Source organism: Lagopus muta, chromosome 2 (genome assembly GCF_023343835.1).
Source record: "Lagopus muta isolate bLagMut1 chromosome 2, bLagMut1 primary, whole genome shotgun sequence".
Taxonomy (NCBI): Eukaryota; Metazoa; Chordata; class Aves; order Galliformes; family Phasianidae; genus Lagopus; species Lagopus muta.
The window spans coordinates 35057268-35077597 of NC_064434.1; the positions used below are offsets into that span (position 1 = coordinate 35057268).

A 20330-nucleotide genomic window follows, 5' to 3' on the forward strand; every position below is an offset into this window, starting at 1 on the left:
GTTGTATAGATTATAGCACTGAAGTGAGGTAAACCCTACCACTTTCAGCACATATGCTTCACGTTTGCCCACTAACAGTTCTATCACTGCTGCATCGAGTAGCTCACCACCATACCAAAGCTCAAATAAGATCCACAAAATAGAGGTTCTCGTATTTTAGCCACATGACTCCTCTGGTGCTTAAGCTATGATATTGTTAGACTAGTTCTGAACTTGTTTAACTTAGATCAACAGCAAAAATTAAAAAAAAAAAAGAAATTCTACCATTAGTTTTACAAACAACACAATCAAAACAAGCGGTGCCCATCTTCTATATAATAGTCCAATAAACAGATTAAAAGAATTAGGTTGTGTGCCTTTCTCTGTCTGGGAGGTTCAAAATCTCCTCTCCTACATCTGTGAATGCACCCAACCCTACACAGACCTCTGCACAGCACAGAAGGCTGGAAAGGCCTTCTCTCGTCAGAACCGTGCAGTAGTGCACAGTTACATCCTGGATGAATGAGACAGACTGAAATGGGGTAAACAGAGACAATGAACAGGAGTTCTGTGAAATATGCCTATCATTTTTAAATGCTTTCATCCCTATAAGTGAAAATGCAGCTTAGCATAGCTGTACAAGGATCAGCTGTAAAACTACAAACTCAAAGGACCTGAACTTTGATAACAGCAACTTATTAGGTTGTGACAGTACTAACAAAAACGTGAGGTTCTTGATGATAACACAGTGAATAAGCTGGAGAATTCTGAACAAGTCTTGCCAATAATCAAGTACTTTAGAAACAAAGGAATCACAGAAAAAAAAAATGAAAATGTAAATAAAATATATACATAGCATAATGCTATAATGCAATTGAAAGCACAGCAATAGCAGCAAAAGCCAAAGCTGCAGCAAACGAGGATATGCTCAGTGCAGCAGCCACGGACACAGAAACAAAGGAAAAAGAAGCTGCTTACCCTTGTAAGGCCTCAGGTAGGCAGGGCTCTCCAACGAGATAACCTTGCCTCCCCTGCCAACCCCTCAATGAGGTCTGGGAAGGGGTGGATCCTGCCTTCCCCCCCTTCTGATCACTCAGGTGCATTGCTTGCACCTGAGCTCCCTTGGGTTGGCCCTGCCTTCCCACCAGGTGCTCAATCACTGATTCAAGCTGTGATTTAGCATTTCTGCTACACATATATATTAAATTTTTCTGTACCAGTGGACCCCAAAAAAAGCCATCAACAACATTTTTCTTAAATCTGAAAAGCAGTATTTGAATAAGTGTTAGTAACAAAAGTAACATTTCAATAATTAGAAAATTTAACTTTACCTTGAGACTCTTCAAATAGTTGGACAACATGCTTGGGTGAAAACGATTTTCTTCAGCAACCTGATCATCGTATCTTGGTCCTAACATTGTCTTCAAAGGTAAAAACTTCCCTATGAAACACAAATTTGGCAGTATTGTATGCATACTGATGTATACGTGCACTTGCAACTTAGTGATTTCAAAGCAATACACCAACCAGTTTTGTAGGTTCTTCTACAAAGAAAAGTAACTGCAGGTAAAGTATCAACAACAAGTAACTGGAAACTCTTCTTAGCTCTGAGTTTGCAGAATGCCCCACACGTAAGTCACGAGGGAAACAGACCAGATCATCAAGAAGCAGTACTCCCCATGTTTCAGCTACTTTTTAGCGTGGGCCAGGCTGCAGAGCTACAGCACACAACATTTACATTCAGTACAGTAGAAAACACAAAAAGCCAATCTGAAAGGTCAATTTGCCACCCAACATGCCTGGCCCAGAGGAGCTGTTGGGGCCCTGAGGAGGAATGCAGTTATCCCTCCAAAGCACAAGGTCTGCATGCAGCTCAGACGTGTTTGTGACAGAACTGTGACAAAAACTTGAGGGGAATTAGCTCTTAGTCTATCAGATACTAAGAACCCAAGGTTTTTCAGTATTGCTTTTATCTTTCCATCCATCCTACCTATCACAGAACAGCTGAAATAACCTGCTGGGATGCCTGGTGCTTCCTGCCAGCTCCAGAGAGCTGCAGACAGACCCCTTCCCCAAACAAAAGTACGTGGAATGAAAACAGTGATAGAGTCATTGCATTCAGATGGAAATCAGCTTCTGGGACAGAAGTTCATTAATCTTCATCAAATTGTAAAAATGCATACCAATCTCACTAAAAGAACATGCAAGTGATCGCTGAGAGCTCTTTAAACAATAAAATTCATACCGTTCTCTGTAGCCTCAAATTGTAACAAAACATCCTGCGTAGTTTCAAATAAGCATTTAACTTTTAGGAAAGAGCCACTGAAAAAAAAGCAAAGGTGGAGAGGAAACTGAGAGAAGCTTTGTGTGATTTGCTGGTCAGAATTGTGCAAGAACTGGCAACGTGAGGAGTATCCTACTGTTAACTTGTCTGAGAAAAGTCATTCAGTCACACAGTGAGCATAATACACCTCACATGGCATTAAGTCCCTAGCCACTTCAACTCACTTGGCTGGCAGAAACACTCTTCACATTAACCTACTTCCTTCTGCCTTTCCATTCCATCCCTCTTAGCCACAGTGTGAGGGTTGGCTTCATTTCCTCATGGTTTGACCTACCTGCCTTAATTCTGTTGGTTTGTTGCGTCTCCTGTCACTTTCAGCATTCCTATTCAGCTTCTCACACTGTTAACCCTTCCTTGCACATGAACTCATCGCTTATATTGTTCAGACTGACTCTCCACATCCTGACTGTTGATGATCTTAATGCAGAAATCTTTGCTGTGAATCCAACAAAACATCAAGCATGCTTGGAACTGTTCTAATTCACTTCACTACTCCTCACTGCCATCCAAACACACACATTCACTCTGTGGAAATGCTGAGTATTTTAACAGGCTCCATTTAATACTATTTGGGAACATACTGAAACCCTGATCCTTGGAACCATTTAGATGACCAACTTCTACAAACTGAAGTTTGCCATCACTGTGCAGAAACAGAACTTGCATGGCAGCAATCAAGTTGTCTGCCAGCATTAGAAGACAGCAGGGAATTCAAGTAAGTGCATTCCAAGTCGGGGAAATTTTCCTATCAGGATATGAAAGCAATGGCTTTAGAAGTGTAGGGTTGTTTGTGTTTTCGTTTTTGGGGTTTTTTTAAACAGATGTTTTTAATAATATCTGACAACTCTGCATGCAATGTGCAAGACTAGAAGAAGATTAACTAATATGAACCAACAGCAGACTGAAGGACATTGCTGAAACACTTCTCATGCCTTTTCCTCAGTATCTTGCTAAGAATCTCTATAGCAAAAACAAATAGATGTGATTTCAGGGAGTTATAAAGGGTAGGTACTTGCAGAGACAGAAATGCCAAGGCAGCAAGGCTGAAGCAATCTGGTAACTTCAGTTCGAAGCGTTCAGAGAAAGCTCTTTTTGTTAAACGTGTCACTGAGCTGCTACCACAATGCAGTACAACATGAAAACACTGCATAAAACCAGTGGCAGCACACTACAACTTAAAGAATGACAGTCCTGTTGGCCTGAATGAACTCAACCTCACAAGGAGCTCCAGACTTCCCTGGTTCTTGTATTTGAGGTCACTTAGAAATGCTACTAGCATAAGAGGGACACAACCAAACACGTGATGCCTGTTAGCTCACAGAAACCATGCAAACCTTGCTGAGTGACAGTATGACTGACACACTATTACAAGGGAATGAAGCCACGCACAGAAGCATACAAATTTGTTTGAAAAGCTGATCCAAAATGGAATATAAAGCATCTGGGAGACAGCAGCAACAACAGGGAAGTCTAAACATTACATCTCACTAAAATAGTTAGATGGTTTGAATGCAGAAAAACAAATAAGAAGGTAAGACTGATGGTTCCTCATGATTTCTGGTAACTGTACACATGTATAAAATCCCTAAAAATTCAGTGAACTGACACAATAAAGCATTGTGATAATGCAGCCAAAGAAATGAACCAAGCACTTTCTTCTTTTTTTTATGCATTATCTTCTTGTGTCTGAGCACACAGAGCAAAACAGCCACCTTGCAGTTCCTGAACAAGCACAGACCATGCATTCAGTGCTCAGCAGATGACAAGCTGATGAACTACATTCGTGCTTACTCTGTTCATTTTTTTTGGCAGCCCTGGCTTAAAAAAAAAAAAAATCAACGATTTCCAGAGATTAAGAACTTGCTGAGAAAAAAAAACAAAGAATAAAAATTCATGGGGCTATTTTTGTTGTGGCCAAAGGCTGACAACCTACGCTATCAAATTTCTAATAGATACAAAGCAAAATATTTGGCACTGATCAGAAAAGAGATAAGGGAGATAAGCAATATGATAATTAACTGCTTAATTAAGTTAAGCTCACGGAAGTACAAAGAACTTTGAGGGAAAACAGTAACCCACATGATGAGTAGCTGAAACGATGCACTGAAACGCATACTGCTGGGAAAACTGAGGCTCCTGAGATGTCTGAGGAAGCTCTAAATAAGTTTGTAAGAAACCGTCTACGTCTGCAGCCCCACAATCAATGGCAGGCACAGAAGCGTAAGGAGATGAGGAAGAAATGTGGCACAGAGAAGGCAGGCACCTATCTACTGCCTGGCTCACACAGAGCAGCGAACATCATGATGCAGACAAGTATCTTGAAATTGTCACAGATAGGGAGATGGATGAGTGAAAACTGGAAGGTATCGTGGAAAAAAAATAAGGGTTTTCTGATTGCTTACCTGATAAAGGTAGCAAGCGTGAGCAAACAGCTTGTTTGCTCTATTTCATGCTAGGGGGGCATTCATCTCAAAGCACTGTGGCAGTGAGTTCCCAACCCGAAAGCGTTTCCGTGACACCCACCCCGCGCCCCACGGGTGCGCATAAATCGGACCAGCACTGCCGGCAGCGCCTCGGGTCGCACGCGGAGCTGCGGCCGTGCGCGGCGCCCAGCTCGGGAGCGCTGCCCGGGAGGAGACGGGAGGCACGCGGGCCCCGCCGGACCCGGGACGGGCCGTCGGCGCCCCGAGCCGCCCCGTTCCCTCCAGCCGTGACGCGAGGCAGAAGTTCCAGCCCCGAACTTCGTCGAGGAGAGGAAGCGCAGCACTGAGTGCTCCGGGAGGCCCGGCAGGGAGCGGGCGTCACCGGGCCCCGCTGCTCCCTTCTCCGCCGACGCCGGGTCTCCGCCCGGGACTCTTCGCGGCCCACGCGGTGCCGCGGTCCCGGGACAAAGCACCCGGCGGAGCCGGAGAACGGAGGGCGGGTGGGCCGGGGGGGACGGAAGGGACCGGGCACGGCGGGGGCCGCCGCCGCCACGAAGCCGCGCCGGGGCCGGGCCGGGCGCTCACCTGCCACGGGCTGTCCCCTCCTGGGGCAGTGGAGCCAGCGCGGCGGGATCTTGTTGTAAGACATGGCCGGGCCCGGGGCGAGGGCGTAGGGGGAGGGAGGGAGGAAGGGGCAAACGGGAGCGGCCCCTCGGCGCTCAGAGGCGCCCGCGGCCCCGGGCCCGCGGCGCCTTCATTCAGACCCAGCTCCGCCTCGGCCGCCGGCCCGCAGTGCTCCGCGGCCGCTTCCGCTTCCGGGTGCGCGCTGCCGGCGCCGCCATGCCGGGTCCGCCGGGCGGTAGGGAGCTGGGGCTGCGAGCGGGGCCGGCCCGAATGGGGCCCAAGGCGGTTAATGACGGCCAGTCCGCGGCAGCCATGAGACTGAGGGGGTGTGAAGTGCTCTCCTCCCCAAGCCGTCTCGTGGTCTTGCGGTTCTACGGACGCCTCGTCTGTTATTTTCCCCAGCTGCTCGGAGCAGCGCCATAGAACGCGGCGCTCCGGGCGCGGGTCTGGCAGCAGCCGGCCGCCAGGGGGCGCCAGAGGCTGCCGAACAGAAAGTGAAACCGCGGCGCAGGCAGCGGGGGTCCCGGCTGGCGCCTGCAGGCGGAGAGGGGCGCGGGCGGTGTGAGAGGCGTCCGTGGGCTGCTCCGAAAGTAATGCCTCCCGTTTATTTCCACAGGGATTGCAACAGCTACGAAGAGCATAATAATACTGTTCGATAGACCAAATTCGCAGCTACAAAACACTTTTTCAACATAGTCACCGCAGTTTTGCAAGCAATGAACAAGATTCTGCACGCTGTGTTCGTAAACAACTGCACCAGCAGGGATGGCCCTGTGTCACTGCTGTCACTGCTGAAAGGCGGCACACACTGCCTCACTGCGCTCACACCCAGCCTTTGGTCTCCATAATCGTTCAGCAAGCGTCACCCGGGTTTTAAAAGTGAACATGCTGTAAACATGACATTAAGAGATGGTACATAAAAAAAGGAATATGGAAACAGAGAATAAACCTTTTTGCTCTTATCAGTGTTCAGTGTATTCCATTGGGAATTTTACATGGAAAAAATTGAAGCGCACAGTATTGTCTAGCAAAGAGTATTCACACTTTGGAGAATCATAGAATTGCTCAGGTTGGAAAAGACCTTCAAGATCATCGAGTCCACCCACAACCTAACCATACTACCCTAACTCTAACAACCCTCAGCTAAATCACGTCCCTGAGCACCACATCCAAACAGTTTTTAAGCACATCCAGGGATGGGGAACCAACCACCTCCCTGGGGAGCCTTAATAAGCCTTTCTGTAAAGAAGTGTTTCCTGATATCCAACTTAAACTTACCCTGGTGCAACTTGAGGCCATTTTCCTGCATTCTGTCACCACTGTGAGTAGATCAACACCACCCTCACTGTAAGCACCTTTCAGATATTTGAAAAGAACAATAAGGTCTCCCCTCACCCTCCTTTTCCCCAGACTAAACAGCCACAGTACCTTCAGTCACTCCTCTGCACTGCCAGTCTACAGCATTGACCCCTCCCAGAAACAGCCCACATGTCAAGTGCTTCCTCTTGCATTTGCTGTGGTTCTGCCTGTGTTGCTTTCAGGTCTGGAACAGCTGGCAGCTTACACCTCATGGATGGACCTATCTGCATGTTCTGCATATGTAGTTCACACTGAGCTTTGCCATGTTAGACACTCCAAACGAATTTACAGGCGTAGGATGACAGTTCTTGTGTTACATCTTAGCGAACAAGCACTTTTCTGTTTGGCTTTATGCTTAAGATTACTTCTCCTGTTGTACCAGCAGAGAGCACCCACTTCCCGTATTCTTCACATGCCTTTTAGAAGTGTGCATTTGCTGTTTGAACAAGAAAAACACAGGTGCACGGTGTAGTGGTTGTGCAGTGCTTTGAGAAAACAACAGCAAATGTTTTCATAGTCCATGGTATAGAATTCCCTCTTCTCTTCCCTGTATGCTGCTTCTCTTTTACTTCCATGCATTCAAACTCCTGAACCCTGGTTTCTGTTTGCCAATTATAATCCTTCTCTCAGAGGAAACACGACAATCAGTAAGTTATTTTCCCAGGATAAGGTTCATTCCTTCTATCACAGATTTGTTGGCTTTTCTGATTTCAGTCCATCTGCAATGTTTCTGGTAGCAGAGAGCTGTATTTGTGTTCTACTTTGACTCGAAAAAAGAAAAAAAACAACATATGAACATGAAAAAAAATGAGAAAAACACAATTTATACCTTTTTTCCTCATTGCAGACTGAACATTTATTCAAACTACTGCTGGTGAAAAACCTCACACTTTTCATTTTATTAACTTTTATTAGTTGCATATAGTATACTAATAATGACTTTTATTACTATTGTAACTAACTAGCTCATTTAGGTATGCTAGCAGTGACATATGTTCAAGGCAAAGGAAACCAACCAGCTGTTATGCCTTAATAAAGATTATGAGGTTCTATACTGATGTGTCAACAACCCTATGCTCAGGAGGCATGAAGCTTTTGCAGGAGAAAGAGGAAGGGAATGCTGTTTAAATCTGAATAAGTACTACAACTTCTTTGATACTGTAGTTGTACCTTATTCCAATAGTGCTTAGATTCTAACAGCATCAGAAACAACAATAATAATAGTAATAATAATAATAATATAATCCAGTACCTTGAAAACATATTTAACATTATGGTCACTTATGCTAATTAGAGAACCTAAACATGCAGACATTTAAACATGCTGAGCATTCACCAGCTTTTCCATAAGCAAAAAGAAAGTGCTAATGGCTTAACAGTTTTTAAACCATGTCCACCTGTTTGGTGTCAGGAAATAACTAAGAAACTGACTTCTTAGATAAATCAATTATTCTTCTATGTTTGACAATGAAAATAAGACTTTGAAGGAACTATTTTAATGCTTGTGCATATAAAATAACAAAAAGGGATGTTCAAACTATGTTCCACGTTCTCCAATATATTGGAGAAAATGTCATTTACAATGTTCTTCCAGCAGAGAGCTTTGAGAGTTCATCAACAAAATACCGATCTGTAATCTTCCAAACATTAGGGGGCACCATAGCCTCACAGACTTAACATGATGTAAGCTAAAGTACAGTTATTTTTCCTATCCAAAGTAAACAGGAAACAGCATGAAGCCAGCCAAATCAGCTCCTGGAATTGTTCCATAATGCAAGACTATGATACAGTTCCTAACACAAGTTCCAGCAGAAGACAAGCCAGATATCTAGTACACCCTCCTTTTCATAGCAGTAATAAAACCCACGGATTAATGGATGCAATAAAAGCAACTTGCTTTCAAGTCTTCACATGAATCTTAAATTTCCTGTCAGGGTTTCATTCTGGGAAAATGTGTTTTTAGCACAAGCCTCTAAGGTATTACAGTTGTTGTGGAATAAAGCTTTGTATAGGCAGGAAGCAGGCAGTGAGTTTCAGATGGAGCTGCTTTAAATCCCAGTCCCTGAACTGGGTATCGTGCTATAAAGGAATCAGAAAGCTGTGTGTCTGCAAACCTTCCTCACACCTAGAGAGCGAGGAAAGTATCTGGCTGCTGTTATTGAAGGACAACGGGTGTGACTGCACACACCAACTTGCCTTCCTCTTGTTCCTCTGCAACTGAATTCCTCTGCAACTGAACTGATAACGGGCTTGATGCGATGGAGGTAAGCAGCTGGGCAGCAGGATCATGAGCAAAACAACACAAATTCCCAGTGGGCTGACACCCTCCTCCTCAGTGTTCTTGCAGTTTGACCTCAACACTGGTGGCCTTGCATCAGATGTGAGGAACAATTTTCAGTGAAATCCTAAACCTTGAAAAGTATCCAGATGTAACATTCAAGAACATGCTATCTGTTGCATAAAGTGAAATCACACAACGGTGTGCTTTCAGTATGGATAGCCATGGAATTTTAGTCAATCAACTGGAATTCCATGATGAGTAGCGGTAGGGAGAAGTGTGACACAATACAGAGAAACAAACTCTAATTAAAGTAAGTGGAAAGCGTGACTCATAATCTTTGGAGCTGATCTGGTGAGATCACACAGTAAAACAGCACATCTGATGCTACGCTTTCTAGTTTCTGTGCTGAGGATGGGTACCTTCACAAAATCCTGCCCTGAACAGAGGCTGTAGTTGAAACTGCAGTGTGGGAATACAAGAAAAACTGAACTGCTGTTCAGAGCAGCAGCTGTGGAGCAAGATAAGCAGCATGAGAACCAAGGACACCTTTAGAAGAAGAAAGAACGTCTGGCGGCTCTGATTGGATAAGCGCCTGTGTGAACAGTTAAAGAGTGTTTTGTAGAATGCTTTGTTAACATGTATAAATAGAACAGTGCTTAACAATAAAGTAGACTAACAGCTTTTAACCACGTTGGTGTGCTGTTGTGTCTCCAGCACGTCCTGAGAGTACAGAGACTTCCCCACATTTGGTGCCCGAACAGGGATGGCGTGGGACGATTCAGGGAAGTGGACAACGGCAGGACAGTTGCCACAGAGAGTTGGCACCAACACAAGTGTTTCCGCAGCTGGAAGCTGGCACGGACGTAAGTGTTGCGATAGCTGGAAGCAGGGTCATGACCTGCCCTCTGTATCCACGATGGAATGGGAAGCTGCGGAGAAACTGCTGTTAAGTTTATTCTCTAAGAGAAGGGAGCAGTCATCTCTTAAAGGCATGACTGAGCTGGTGCACTGGGCTCAGAAGAAGGGACATTTGTTGAAAGTTGTGCTGATATTCAGCATTGACGAATGGCGGGATATCGGGGACCACATGTAGGACTCAGTCATCAATGGTGGAAAGGAAGAAAAGTTGTTGCAGACCCTTGGCCCCTTGTGGAGGTCTATTATTAATACTTTAAAAGCTGTGCAAGCCAAGTGACAGGTAACTGCTGCAGCTATACAGGCACTGGTCGGTACAGCAACTAATTTGGCTTTGGAGTTTGACATGCCTGTTCAGGGTATCACACAGCCTGTGTGTTCCTCGGCAAGTCAGATAAAAGCATTGGTAGAGGCAGCAGCCCCTGATCTCTCAAATGACACTGCTACTGCACTGCTACTGAGTCATCTGCAGTATTGCAGCAAGGAAAAGGGGCTATACCTGACTTCACGCCTGATGGGCACTGCAAAAAGCAGTGTCCTGCAGAATCAGAGAGTGACAATGGGGGTGAGGGGCTGGAAAAACTGGATTGCAAGGTTAAAATATTAACAGAGCGATTACGTAGCCTGGAAATCTGTATGCAGCAAAAAAGGGATACAGGGCCTGACCGAGGTTCTCAACCAGTGCCTTCTACAGGTCCCATCCTACTGATAGCGCCTGTTGCTCCACTGACTCACCTGGCAGCTTCTCCCTCACGGTGGTCAGGGGTAATCCGTGATGCTTTATTGGAGGGGAAATGGGAAACGGCTTCTCGAATCGTGTGCCCAGTGGTATATGATCAGCAGGGTGTGCAACAAGAATCCCGTGCTTGGAAACGGTTACAAGTGTGGAAAACAGTTACGGAGTACAGCCTTAAAGCCCAAGGTATCTGAACAAATTATTCAATGGATTTTTACTGCTGATGTGAATATGCCAAACAACATAAAAAATTTGGGTAGATTGCTATTAACACCATCAGAAAATTTGTTGTTTCTCCAAGAGTGGTCTGAGAGAGCACACTGTGAGGCTGGAATAGCTTGGCAGCCTGCTGATTCACTGTATGGCATTACAGCAGAAATGCTGACAGGGATAGGTCCTTATGCCTCCTCTGACACACAGTTTTCTTTTGCAGCAGCTTTTCACCACTTGTTGCCTAGACTGGCATTGGAGGCAATTTTTGCCATTCCTGCTGGGAAAAAGGAACTGACTTTTGCCACTGTGTGCCAGGGGGTTACAGAACCATTTACTGGTTATGTGGGTCGAATGTGGGTAGCAATTCAGGATAGTGAATTGCCTGAAGAAACTAAAGAGCAGCTATTTTGGGTTATGGTGCATGATAATGCCAATAACCATACTAAGGGTATATTAGCTACGCTTCCACAGGGAGCCACAGTCAAAAGCGTGTTGCAACATGTAGCTCAAGTTGAGCAAATTGCCACCGCTGTGCAAGTGGCTATGGCTACACCGTCACCAAGAAGGGGCGGGAATGAGAAGTTTACATGCTATCGTTTTGGTCTTACTGGTCATATGCGGCACAATTGCACTAAAAAAAGTATGGTGTCATCATTGTCAACAGCCCAGTTAATTCCCATACCAGCCCAAACTCCTGCAAGGGATGGTCCTAGGATAGGGGGTTTGGGGCCAACTGGCCCTCTAGCCTGTCTAACAGGGGATCAGCCAATGATACAAGTAACGTTGACTTCTCGAGACATCAGTAAAAGCTTTATTAGACTCAGGCACTGATGTCTCTATTGTATCTACTTCTGTTTGGCCTGTGCAATGGGCGGCCTCCCCTGTCACAAACATTAGTGGTGTTGGCGATTTTTCTGCTACAAAACGCTCTAAGCACCTAGTGCAATTTCAGCTTAAGGAAGAAAGAGTAATCTCTCTCCTATTACATGTTGCTGCGTTGCCCAATGGTTTGCAAATGCTAGTTGGTCGTGATATTCTGTCCCAAATTGGAAGTAGGCTCACTAATCAGGATTTAGTCTAATGGTCACTGCAGCACCGCTACCTATTCCTATCAGCTGGAAAACGGATGAAGCAATATGGGTGGAGCAGTGGCCATTGTCGAAGGGACATCTAGAAATTGCACAAGCGTTAGTACAGGAACAACTTTGAGCAGGTCATATTTGACCTTCCACTAGCCCTTGGAATACACCAATCTTTGTTATTCCAAAGAAATCTGGCAAATGGCACCTGCTGCACAACCTCCGGAAAATCAGTGATCAAATGGAAACAATGGGTGCCTTCCAATAGCTGGGAAGTGCAATTAATCTCCCATCTCTCTCAATTTGGTCTTACGGTGGCACCGGAGAAAGTGCAACGCATCTTTCCTATGTTATATCTGAGTTGGAAATTGTCAGATGCTATGATATACCCTCAAACTGCAGAATTGAAAATTGACATTTCTACACTCACTGACTTACAAACTCTTTTAGGTCACTCATAATGGCTACGGCCATCGGTTGGCATTTCTAACGCTCAGCTAGAACAGTTCTTACAATTGTTAAGGGAGAGACGTGCTAATGTTGCGATTGTGCTCACACCTGAGGCTAAGCAGGCTTTAGTTCAGATTACGGCCCAAATTCAATCGGCAGCTAGCCATCATCAATCCTTACTTCACAACATTTCTCTTGTGTATGTCCAGGAGAGGCATGCGTTCGCAGTCATCTGTCAATGGAAAAAAACACTCACTTCTCCTCAAAACAGGCCTACTAAATAATCTCCTACTTCTCCTTCTGTGGTATTGTGTTTTTTTTTGCTGGAATGGCTGTTTCCCCCTGCTCAGCCTCGGTCATCTTTGATGACTCGTATTGATACAGTAGCTGAACTCATTCATGTGGGCAGAGACAGAGTTCTCTGCATAGTGGGGCGTGAACCTGACGATATTAGTTTATTCTTCACCTCGCTGTGGGCAGTGTGGGTGCGCTGTCACTCCCTCTCCTTGCAGTTGGCTTTAGAAGGGTACCCTGGTCGTTTGCATACAGAACACCCAGATCAGCGAGTAGCGCAGCTCCTGGAAAATACTGACTGGGTTGAAATACCTCGCTATTCAAGACGACCAGTGAATGGTCTCACAGTATACTAATGCTGGATGCCGGAGCCACATAGCTGTCTGTATGTGGTGGGACAATAGCTGGAAGCTTCAGTTTGTGCCACAGAGCCACAAGATGGCTTACAAACTACGGAAATAAAAGTGATTTTGTTGGCCTTTACTGTGTGGCCAAATGAACCTCTAAATATTGTAACCGATTCCCTCTACACAGCTGGCATATGTCAAAGAACTGAGAATGCCCACATTAGAGACAACAAGAATATGTGGCTTATCTCTATGTTTTTACATCTTAAACACACGTGTGGCAAAGAAAGGAACCATATTGTGTCATCCATATTTGCAGCCACCTAAATACACTTGGTTTAGGGGAGGATAATGCTTTAGCTGATAAATTGGCTATGGTAACTCCTGTTAATCTGTTTGATGCTGCTCATAGCTCTTATGAGATGTTTCATCAAAATGCCTGTGGTTTACATAGACAGTTTAATATTGAATGGTGCAAGGTTAATAGTACAAACATGTCCACAGTGCAGTCACCATAACAGTGGCCTTGGGCTGGGGACCAATCCCCAAGGCTTACGAGCATTGGAAGTGTGGCAAACAGATATCACCCATATTGCAGAGGTCGACTGTGGTTTGTTCATGTCACTACTGACACTTACTGTGGGTTTACATGGGCCTCTCCTTTAGCAGGTGAATCTGTTAAGCATGTCATTAAACATTGGATTGCATCTTTTGCTATCCTAGGAGTTCCAAAACAAATTAGAATGGGTAATGGGCCGGCCTATCAGTCACAGTCAGTAGAGTCTTTTTTGCAAAAGTGGAGAATTCAACATAAGTTTGGGATCCCACATACTCCTACAGGTCAGGCTGTTATAGAACACGTGCATGCTATGCTAAAAGCGCAACAAAACCGAATGGGTGATGTAGGTGCTGTGCCAGATTGCCTCATGAGCGCTCTTTTCTCCCTTAACTTCTTTCCTGTATGAGGAGGCTCACTGGTACCTGCTATAACCTTGCATCATTCAAGCACTAGTATGAGAGTACTATCTGAGTCTGCAAAAGTACCTTACAGAGATCCTGGAGATTGGAAGGGCCCAAGTACTATTATATTTGCAGGAAGAGGTTATTTTTGTCTTTCCACAGATGACGGCCCTATTCCTGCTCGCCATGTTTGCCCTTGCTGCAGAAGCGCTACCTGAACTGCACCAAATCAACCCACGGCAAAACATGTGGGTCACCTGGGCTCAATCAACAGGACAGACCAACTTCTGCTTAGCGCTTGCTTCTGCCACTGATCCTTTCCAAACTTGTTTAATAGGAATGCAGTTTCTAAACGATTCTGACTTTTCTGCTTACTCCACAGGTAGTTGCAATGTATTAGACACTCCAGGTGATTGTTCTTTCAAGCTTCCTAAGGGTCTCAATACCACTATACCCTGGGAGTTGAATCTTTTTGGAGTTCAACAGATCGGTAACACAAGAAAATATGTTTCATGTTTGGCAATTATACACGCTCAGTATGGCAACAGGCTATTAGGAGTTACTCGCTTTGAATCCCTTTCCCTGGAAAACCACAAGGAAACCAAATATGGATGATAGTTTCTCCTAAGCAAGTAGACTATTCAGTACAGGCATGGTGCGGGTATGGTCAACCGGTTTATCAGTCCAATACTACGGTACCAACCACACTAGGAGCAGTTGGGTTTGGATGGAACACCACACAAATTTTGATCGGCCCACAGAAGCAAAAACGCTACCCCCTGGGTATTTTCTAATATGCGGGGAGCATGCCTGGCAGGGTATACCAGGAAATGCTTTTGGGGGTCCATGTTACATTGGTAAACTCACTATGTTTTCTCTCACTTTCCAGGAAATGCGTGTCATCCGCTCTAAATGTAGCATAGGATTACTGCCAGATTGCAGCAACAATGTGGAATTATTATCTGTGGCTGCATGGGTGGCTTTAGCAGTCTTTACACCGAGGGCTGTTGCTGGGAATGCGCAAAAAACTATAGCTTGCTTAGCATGCTGGGCAGAAAAAACAAGCGAACGTAACCACTGGTATTTTAGAGCAATTATTATTAGATCAAAGTGGCTTACGCCATGCCTTGCTGCAAAATAGAGCTGCCATTGACTTTTTGCTATTAGCGCAGGGACATGGATGAGAGGATTTTGATGGTAGGTGCTGCTTCAATTTCAGTGACCATAGTGAGTCAATTCACGAGGCCATCACATGCACATAAGATACAGCAAGATGTCAGTCTGCTGGACAAATGGCTAGAGGGATGGGGTATTACCAGATGGCTGCAAGGTTTGGTAAAGGAAGGCTTTCGCGGTCTTCTAATGATTGTTTTAGGTGTTATAATTATTATTGTAGCTATCAGAATTGTAAAACACTTGCTCAACAAAATGTCTGCTGCTGTCTTGCTTGCGCAAAAGGAAAAAGGGGGAATTGTGGAGGAGTGGTTGATGCAGCTCGGCCATGTTTACTCCTCTTTGGAACATTGAGAGCAAGCAGCCCACGAAAGGGACAGCACCAGGATGTGAAACGACCTTGAGAAGGACTGATACCAGACTTGAAATGACTGTCTTGTGCTTCTTATTGTTTGGTATTGACTTGTAGCTTGTTGCATTGCAGTGGTATAATATAGGGGGTGATTTTCCTGTATTGTTAATGTGATTGAGTACTTCCTTTATTTTAGAAGTAGATTGAATGTGAATTAAACAGGATTTAATGTTACCAGTGCTGGAATCTACGGCAATAGCTATTTTAATGTATTAGTAACATTCAGTTATGATACTATCAGCCTATCAAATAGCATTTCTTGATTTGCAACGATAAAACCTGGAAAGGAATCCCAGGCAAAGGGATGACCCTGTATTATAGAATGATTAACCTTCTTTCATCCCACTTGTCAGGAATTTTTAAAATATGACAACACATCACCTGAGGCAAAGATGAATGCTCAGAGAGCTAAGCTTGATAGTTTATTATGTTCGCAGCTAACTGTTCCGCTTGGGCTCTGTATCGCGCACTGGCCATGCAGATACAGTATACAAATGGAAAACACTCTTCAGACCCCAAGAAGAATGAAAGCAAGAAAGAATCTGTGATGGGTGGGAGAGGAAAAGTGCACCTTGAAGCAGGGGACGCCCTGCTGGCACTGCCTATCGCATTCACCACCACCATGTACTTTCTCTCTCTTTTTTTGTTGGTTCTCGAGGGTCAGTAAGTAACAATGCCCCCAGTTCTATCTGGCATGCAAAAGTTGTCCGACTATTAATTCTCTATTAGCCCAAGGCATAATCATGAGCACTCTAAAAGCGTCTGTTGTATAAATCTTAGTGATCTTTCAAAATCAATATATCAGAATATACTAAAGTTGAAGACCTCTTTCAAAGCAGTTAGAGATTAACACAGAACTCTAATAAATCCTCAAGGATTTATTTCCAAGTTGCAGAAAGTTGGGCTGCAGGCCAAACGTGTATTTGGTTTTTTTTGGTAGGTTAACAGTATTTCTTGTCATTATGCTACATTTGCCTTGTCTCCTTTCTCACATTTAGAGTACTGTCAATCGAGGCCTTGATTGAGTTCTAATTACTTTAGTGTTACTGTGTTATAGTATGCTAGTAGTTTTGCAAATAAACAAAAAAGGGGGAATTGTGGGAATACAAGAAAAAGTGTTCAGAGCAGCAGCTGGAAAAACTGTTAAAGCAGCAGCTGTGGAGCAAGATAAGCATCATGAGAACCAAGGACACCTTTAGAAGAAGAAAGGACATCTCACGGCTCTGACTGGATAAGCGCCTGTGCGAACAGTTAAAGAGTGTTTTGTAGAATGCTTTGTTAACATGCATAAATAGAACAGTGCTTAACAATAAAGTAGACTAACAGCTTTTAACCACGTTGGTGTGCTGTTGTGTCTCCAGCACGTCCTGAGAGTACAGAGACTTCCCCACACTGTGTAACTGAGGCCTTGGACCATGTGGGAAGCAGAGCAGAGAGTCTGTTGCTACTGGGTGTGATCACTTCTTTACTGCCTGAAATAGCCAGAGGGGCTCAGCATTTATGCCTGTAAACCTGTGTACGTGATGATTGAGTTCTGGGTTGCTGTACAGGTAGAAATATTTTTCTCATGTGATCAGTCACACAAAGTAAAGATTATTATCCACAGAGACTCTCTGACTTTCTACATCTTAAGTTTGAGCCTATGGATATAGGCACACATAAGATGGTTATAGGTGTTTATAAAGCCTGTGAAGAATAACACGCGTATGAGCTATATAATACAGTAGATGAGAAAATACAGAGACTTATTTTTATTGATATGTCTGTAAGATTCAAAATATACAGTATACTGTACAAATATAAACGAAAACCATAGTCTCTGTCTTGAGGTATTTCAGTCCTAAAAATGCCTGAAGGAACTGGTTAAAGGAAAAGAATACATAACGAGGCAAAGTGATCAGCCTGAGAGCCATAATGGCTTTTTTTAAAAAACTTTTTTTTTTTTTTAATTGCATACAACTTACATATATATATATGTATATGGAATTATATATAGAAAATAAGATGCTCAAACATTGTCCTTGTGAGTTAGTTTTGCTTTCTGCCTGTATTCATTGTGGAACAAGCTTTACAAGAACACATCCTACTCTTTTATGCAAAAGCTTCCCTCAAAACCAATAACAGAGCAAGAGGAATGTCTTAGCACGTGTGTCTGCAGTATCACTGATCTTGCAAACCTTAGGAATAAGTTGGCAAGTGTCATTTTAGACAATGAAATTATATAGGCTGTAAATCTGCCTCTTCCAAGCAATCCTTAAAGAAAGAAACAGAAATTCGTTTTCATTAGGCACATGTCTGGAATTCCCTAGAAGTATTCTTTCTCACATTCACTCCACTTTAGGCTAAATCACACAGTAACAACCTGGGGCAGACATTACAGAATGGGCTTTTCCTCAGGCAGTGTGATAACCAAGGTCTATTGCTGGTCACAAAGTCACATAAAGTCAACGCCATTTCTTTCTACTGCTGATTTTGCCTTCTGTAGTTATGTGAAGAGGAACACAAATAAGCCTACTGTCTTCATACTCAAACCTTCACTTGGTATGGGTATAAAGCTGTCTTTCTCCACATGGACTTCAAGGAAATTACAAAGAGAAAGGGAAGGAGGTGTAAAGATGACTGCTCTTTCCTGAGATGAGTTTCCTGGCCTTTGAGGTTCACACTGTGTTCCAGCAGTAGGAAGTTTTGGAGTTTGGCTAAGTAGTCTTTACGCACTGAAAGGGTGTAGGCTTTTCCTATGAAATCTTAACTGTTCTGTGAAAAGTCATTTTGTGAATTCCCTTATCTACTTCTGCTGTTCAGAAACTGTTCTTCAAAAATCCCTTTTGGGGAGAAAAATCTCCACATATCCTTCCACACACAGAGTTAGATGTGCTGAAATGAGTTCACTATTTTATTTTTTGCTATAATTGGATGATGATTTTTTTTCAGAGACTCACTGTGGAGCACATTCTAAGCTTTCTGAAGACTTCTATGAGTTTCAGTGGATTGTGAATCAAACCCTGCCTATCTGTATTCTCTAACATGGAGAATTAAAAAAAATGTGTCAGAAAATATTTGTACACAACAGTGGAGAGTCATGAGCAGAACTGAAACACATAATTAATGGATTAGTGAACCATAACGCAGAGATAGAGGGTCTCAAAAGAGTATGAACAATATGGACATAATCCTGATTGTACATAAGGGTATGTTAATTTAGACTGAGAAGCCTGTTTGAATTGTTTGTATCTTAGATGTGAATTTTGCTTATCACAAAGGGAATGGTCAGAATGAAAAGACAAGGCATTTTGTTCTGAATCACAACCCTTTTAATTATTCTCCATTCTTCCCTACACTGCAGTTTGTAGCAGTGTCAAAAAGGGCAGCTGTTGCTAGGTAATCTTTTCCAGCTTGGCAGCTGAAGTTCCAGCTGGACAGAAAGGAGTTTTTATGTATCAAACTGTACATCATTCAAACCTAAAGCATTAGTTCTAAATGCTCCTAGTTAAAGGTTCCTTTTCAGGAGTAATGTAGCTCCAGGCTGAGCAGCACAGCTCTGCAGGCCATGGGTCAGCAGGACATGAGTCGCTACAAGCCCTTCCTGGGCACTTTGCTGAACTCTGCAGTGAACATCGGGCTCATATATCCCTTTAACCCTCTTGTGCTGAGCGTGGTCTGTGCTCACAGGGTCAACAAAGCCAGGAGCTGATGGAGCTCAGAGTGAGCAGATCTCCCTCCCTCACTGCTGGGTGCCGTTGGGTCAAGCTCCTCTTTTCGTTATATCTCGGGGCTGGACAAAAACATGGTCTCCCTTTATCTCAGCTTTGTGAGCTACCAAGCATCCTAAGGAATCTTGGGTCTTTTTAATGCATGAAGCAGAACTAACAGAAGTACAAAAATGAAATCATTACTCTAATGTATAAAAATTCTTGGAACAAACTTTACTCATACTTTAATAGAATAACTGCAAAGGAATTTTATTGCTATATCTTCTAAGAATTCTGATATGGAGGAAACCAAGAGTTGAATGTGGGATAATCACAGTCAGTGAATTAGGTCACATCTGCCGTTGTTCCCCATCCAGCCATGTTCTTTAACACCTGACACCCACTGGCACCATAACAGTCTTTTTTGTTTAATTTTGTTATCTATGGATGATAAAACCACAAGAATTGAACTTGTTTTCTCTTTTTTAGGGGCTGTGGGCTACAAAGCCCACATCTTTTTACCATGAAATAGTGTTCTCTTCTATATGAACTATGGCATCCAAACACACGATAAATACATGCGTATCCAGTTCTAAGGGTATTAATCACTCCAGTGCTACAGTAATTCCTGACGCTGAGGAAGTAGTGCCAGTCCCACAGGCCTGAGCTGGCAGACGGAGGAGCAGCCAGGCACTCCCACACCTCACTGACCTACTTCTTCTTCTTCTTGTTTCTCCTAATGAAGCAACCTGGAGCTGCCCTGCAGATCCCCATGGCATCTGTGGTGTTTTTCTGCCCCAGGGGCACACCACATGAGCACTGACTCACCACAGTGCTGCTCTCCTGCGCTGACAATTCACCGGTGTCAAGTGTGGAACAGGTCTCCAAAAGATTGCAGGCCTCTGCCGCGTCAGCTGTGCCAACATAACGTGTGCACAAAGTCTATTTATTGATTTACTTTGTTAGAGGTAGTTTAAAACAGGAGTGCTGCCTAGGGCTCAGCCGTGGCTGAGAAGAAAGGAGAACCAGACAGAAACGAAACAGGAACATAA

The 20330-nt window shown here is 43.9% G+C and overlaps 2 protein-coding genes across 5 annotated transcripts in view; one reads left to right on the plus strand and one right to left on the minus strand.

The window, feature by feature from the left end:
* The window catches only part of RNGTT (RNA guanylyltransferase and 5'-phosphatase), a 196766-nt gene extending 191241 nt beyond the window's left edge, over window positions 1-5525 (minus strand). For all 3 annotated transcript variants that reach the window (XM_048937810.1, XM_048937809.1, XM_048937806.1), the window contains exons 1-2: window positions 5332-5525; window positions 1311-1420 (exon numbers count right to left, since the gene is read on the minus strand). In XM_048937810.1, coding sequence (XP_048793767.1) covers window positions 1311-1420; window positions 5332-5395 — 174 coding nt within the window. In that variant the 5' untranslated portion in view covers window positions 5396-5525. The remainder of the gene's footprint in view (window positions 1-1310; window positions 1421-5331) is intronic.
* Window positions 5526-9509: 3984 nt separating this feature from the next.
* On the plus strand, window positions 9510-17458 carry LOC125689977 (uncharacterized). 2 transcript variants are annotated; one of them, XR_007375463.1, is made up of 2 exons: window positions 9510-9873; window positions 14167-17458. XR_007375463.1 is itself a non-coding variant. In XM_048937826.1 (2 exons), exon 2 carries the CDS (start codon window positions 10701-10703, stop codon window positions 11703-11705), a length of 1005 nt encoding a protein of 334 aa, XP_048793783.1. In that variant the 5' UTR covers window positions 9510-9873; window positions 10620-10700; the 3' UTR covers window positions 11706-14137. The 2 variants fall into 2 exon arrangements, 1 of the variants encoding a protein (XP_048793783.1); XM_048937826.1 differs by lacking the exon at window positions 14167-17458 and adding an exon at window positions 10620-14137.
* The last annotated feature ends 2872 nt before the right edge of the window (window positions 17459-20330 follow it).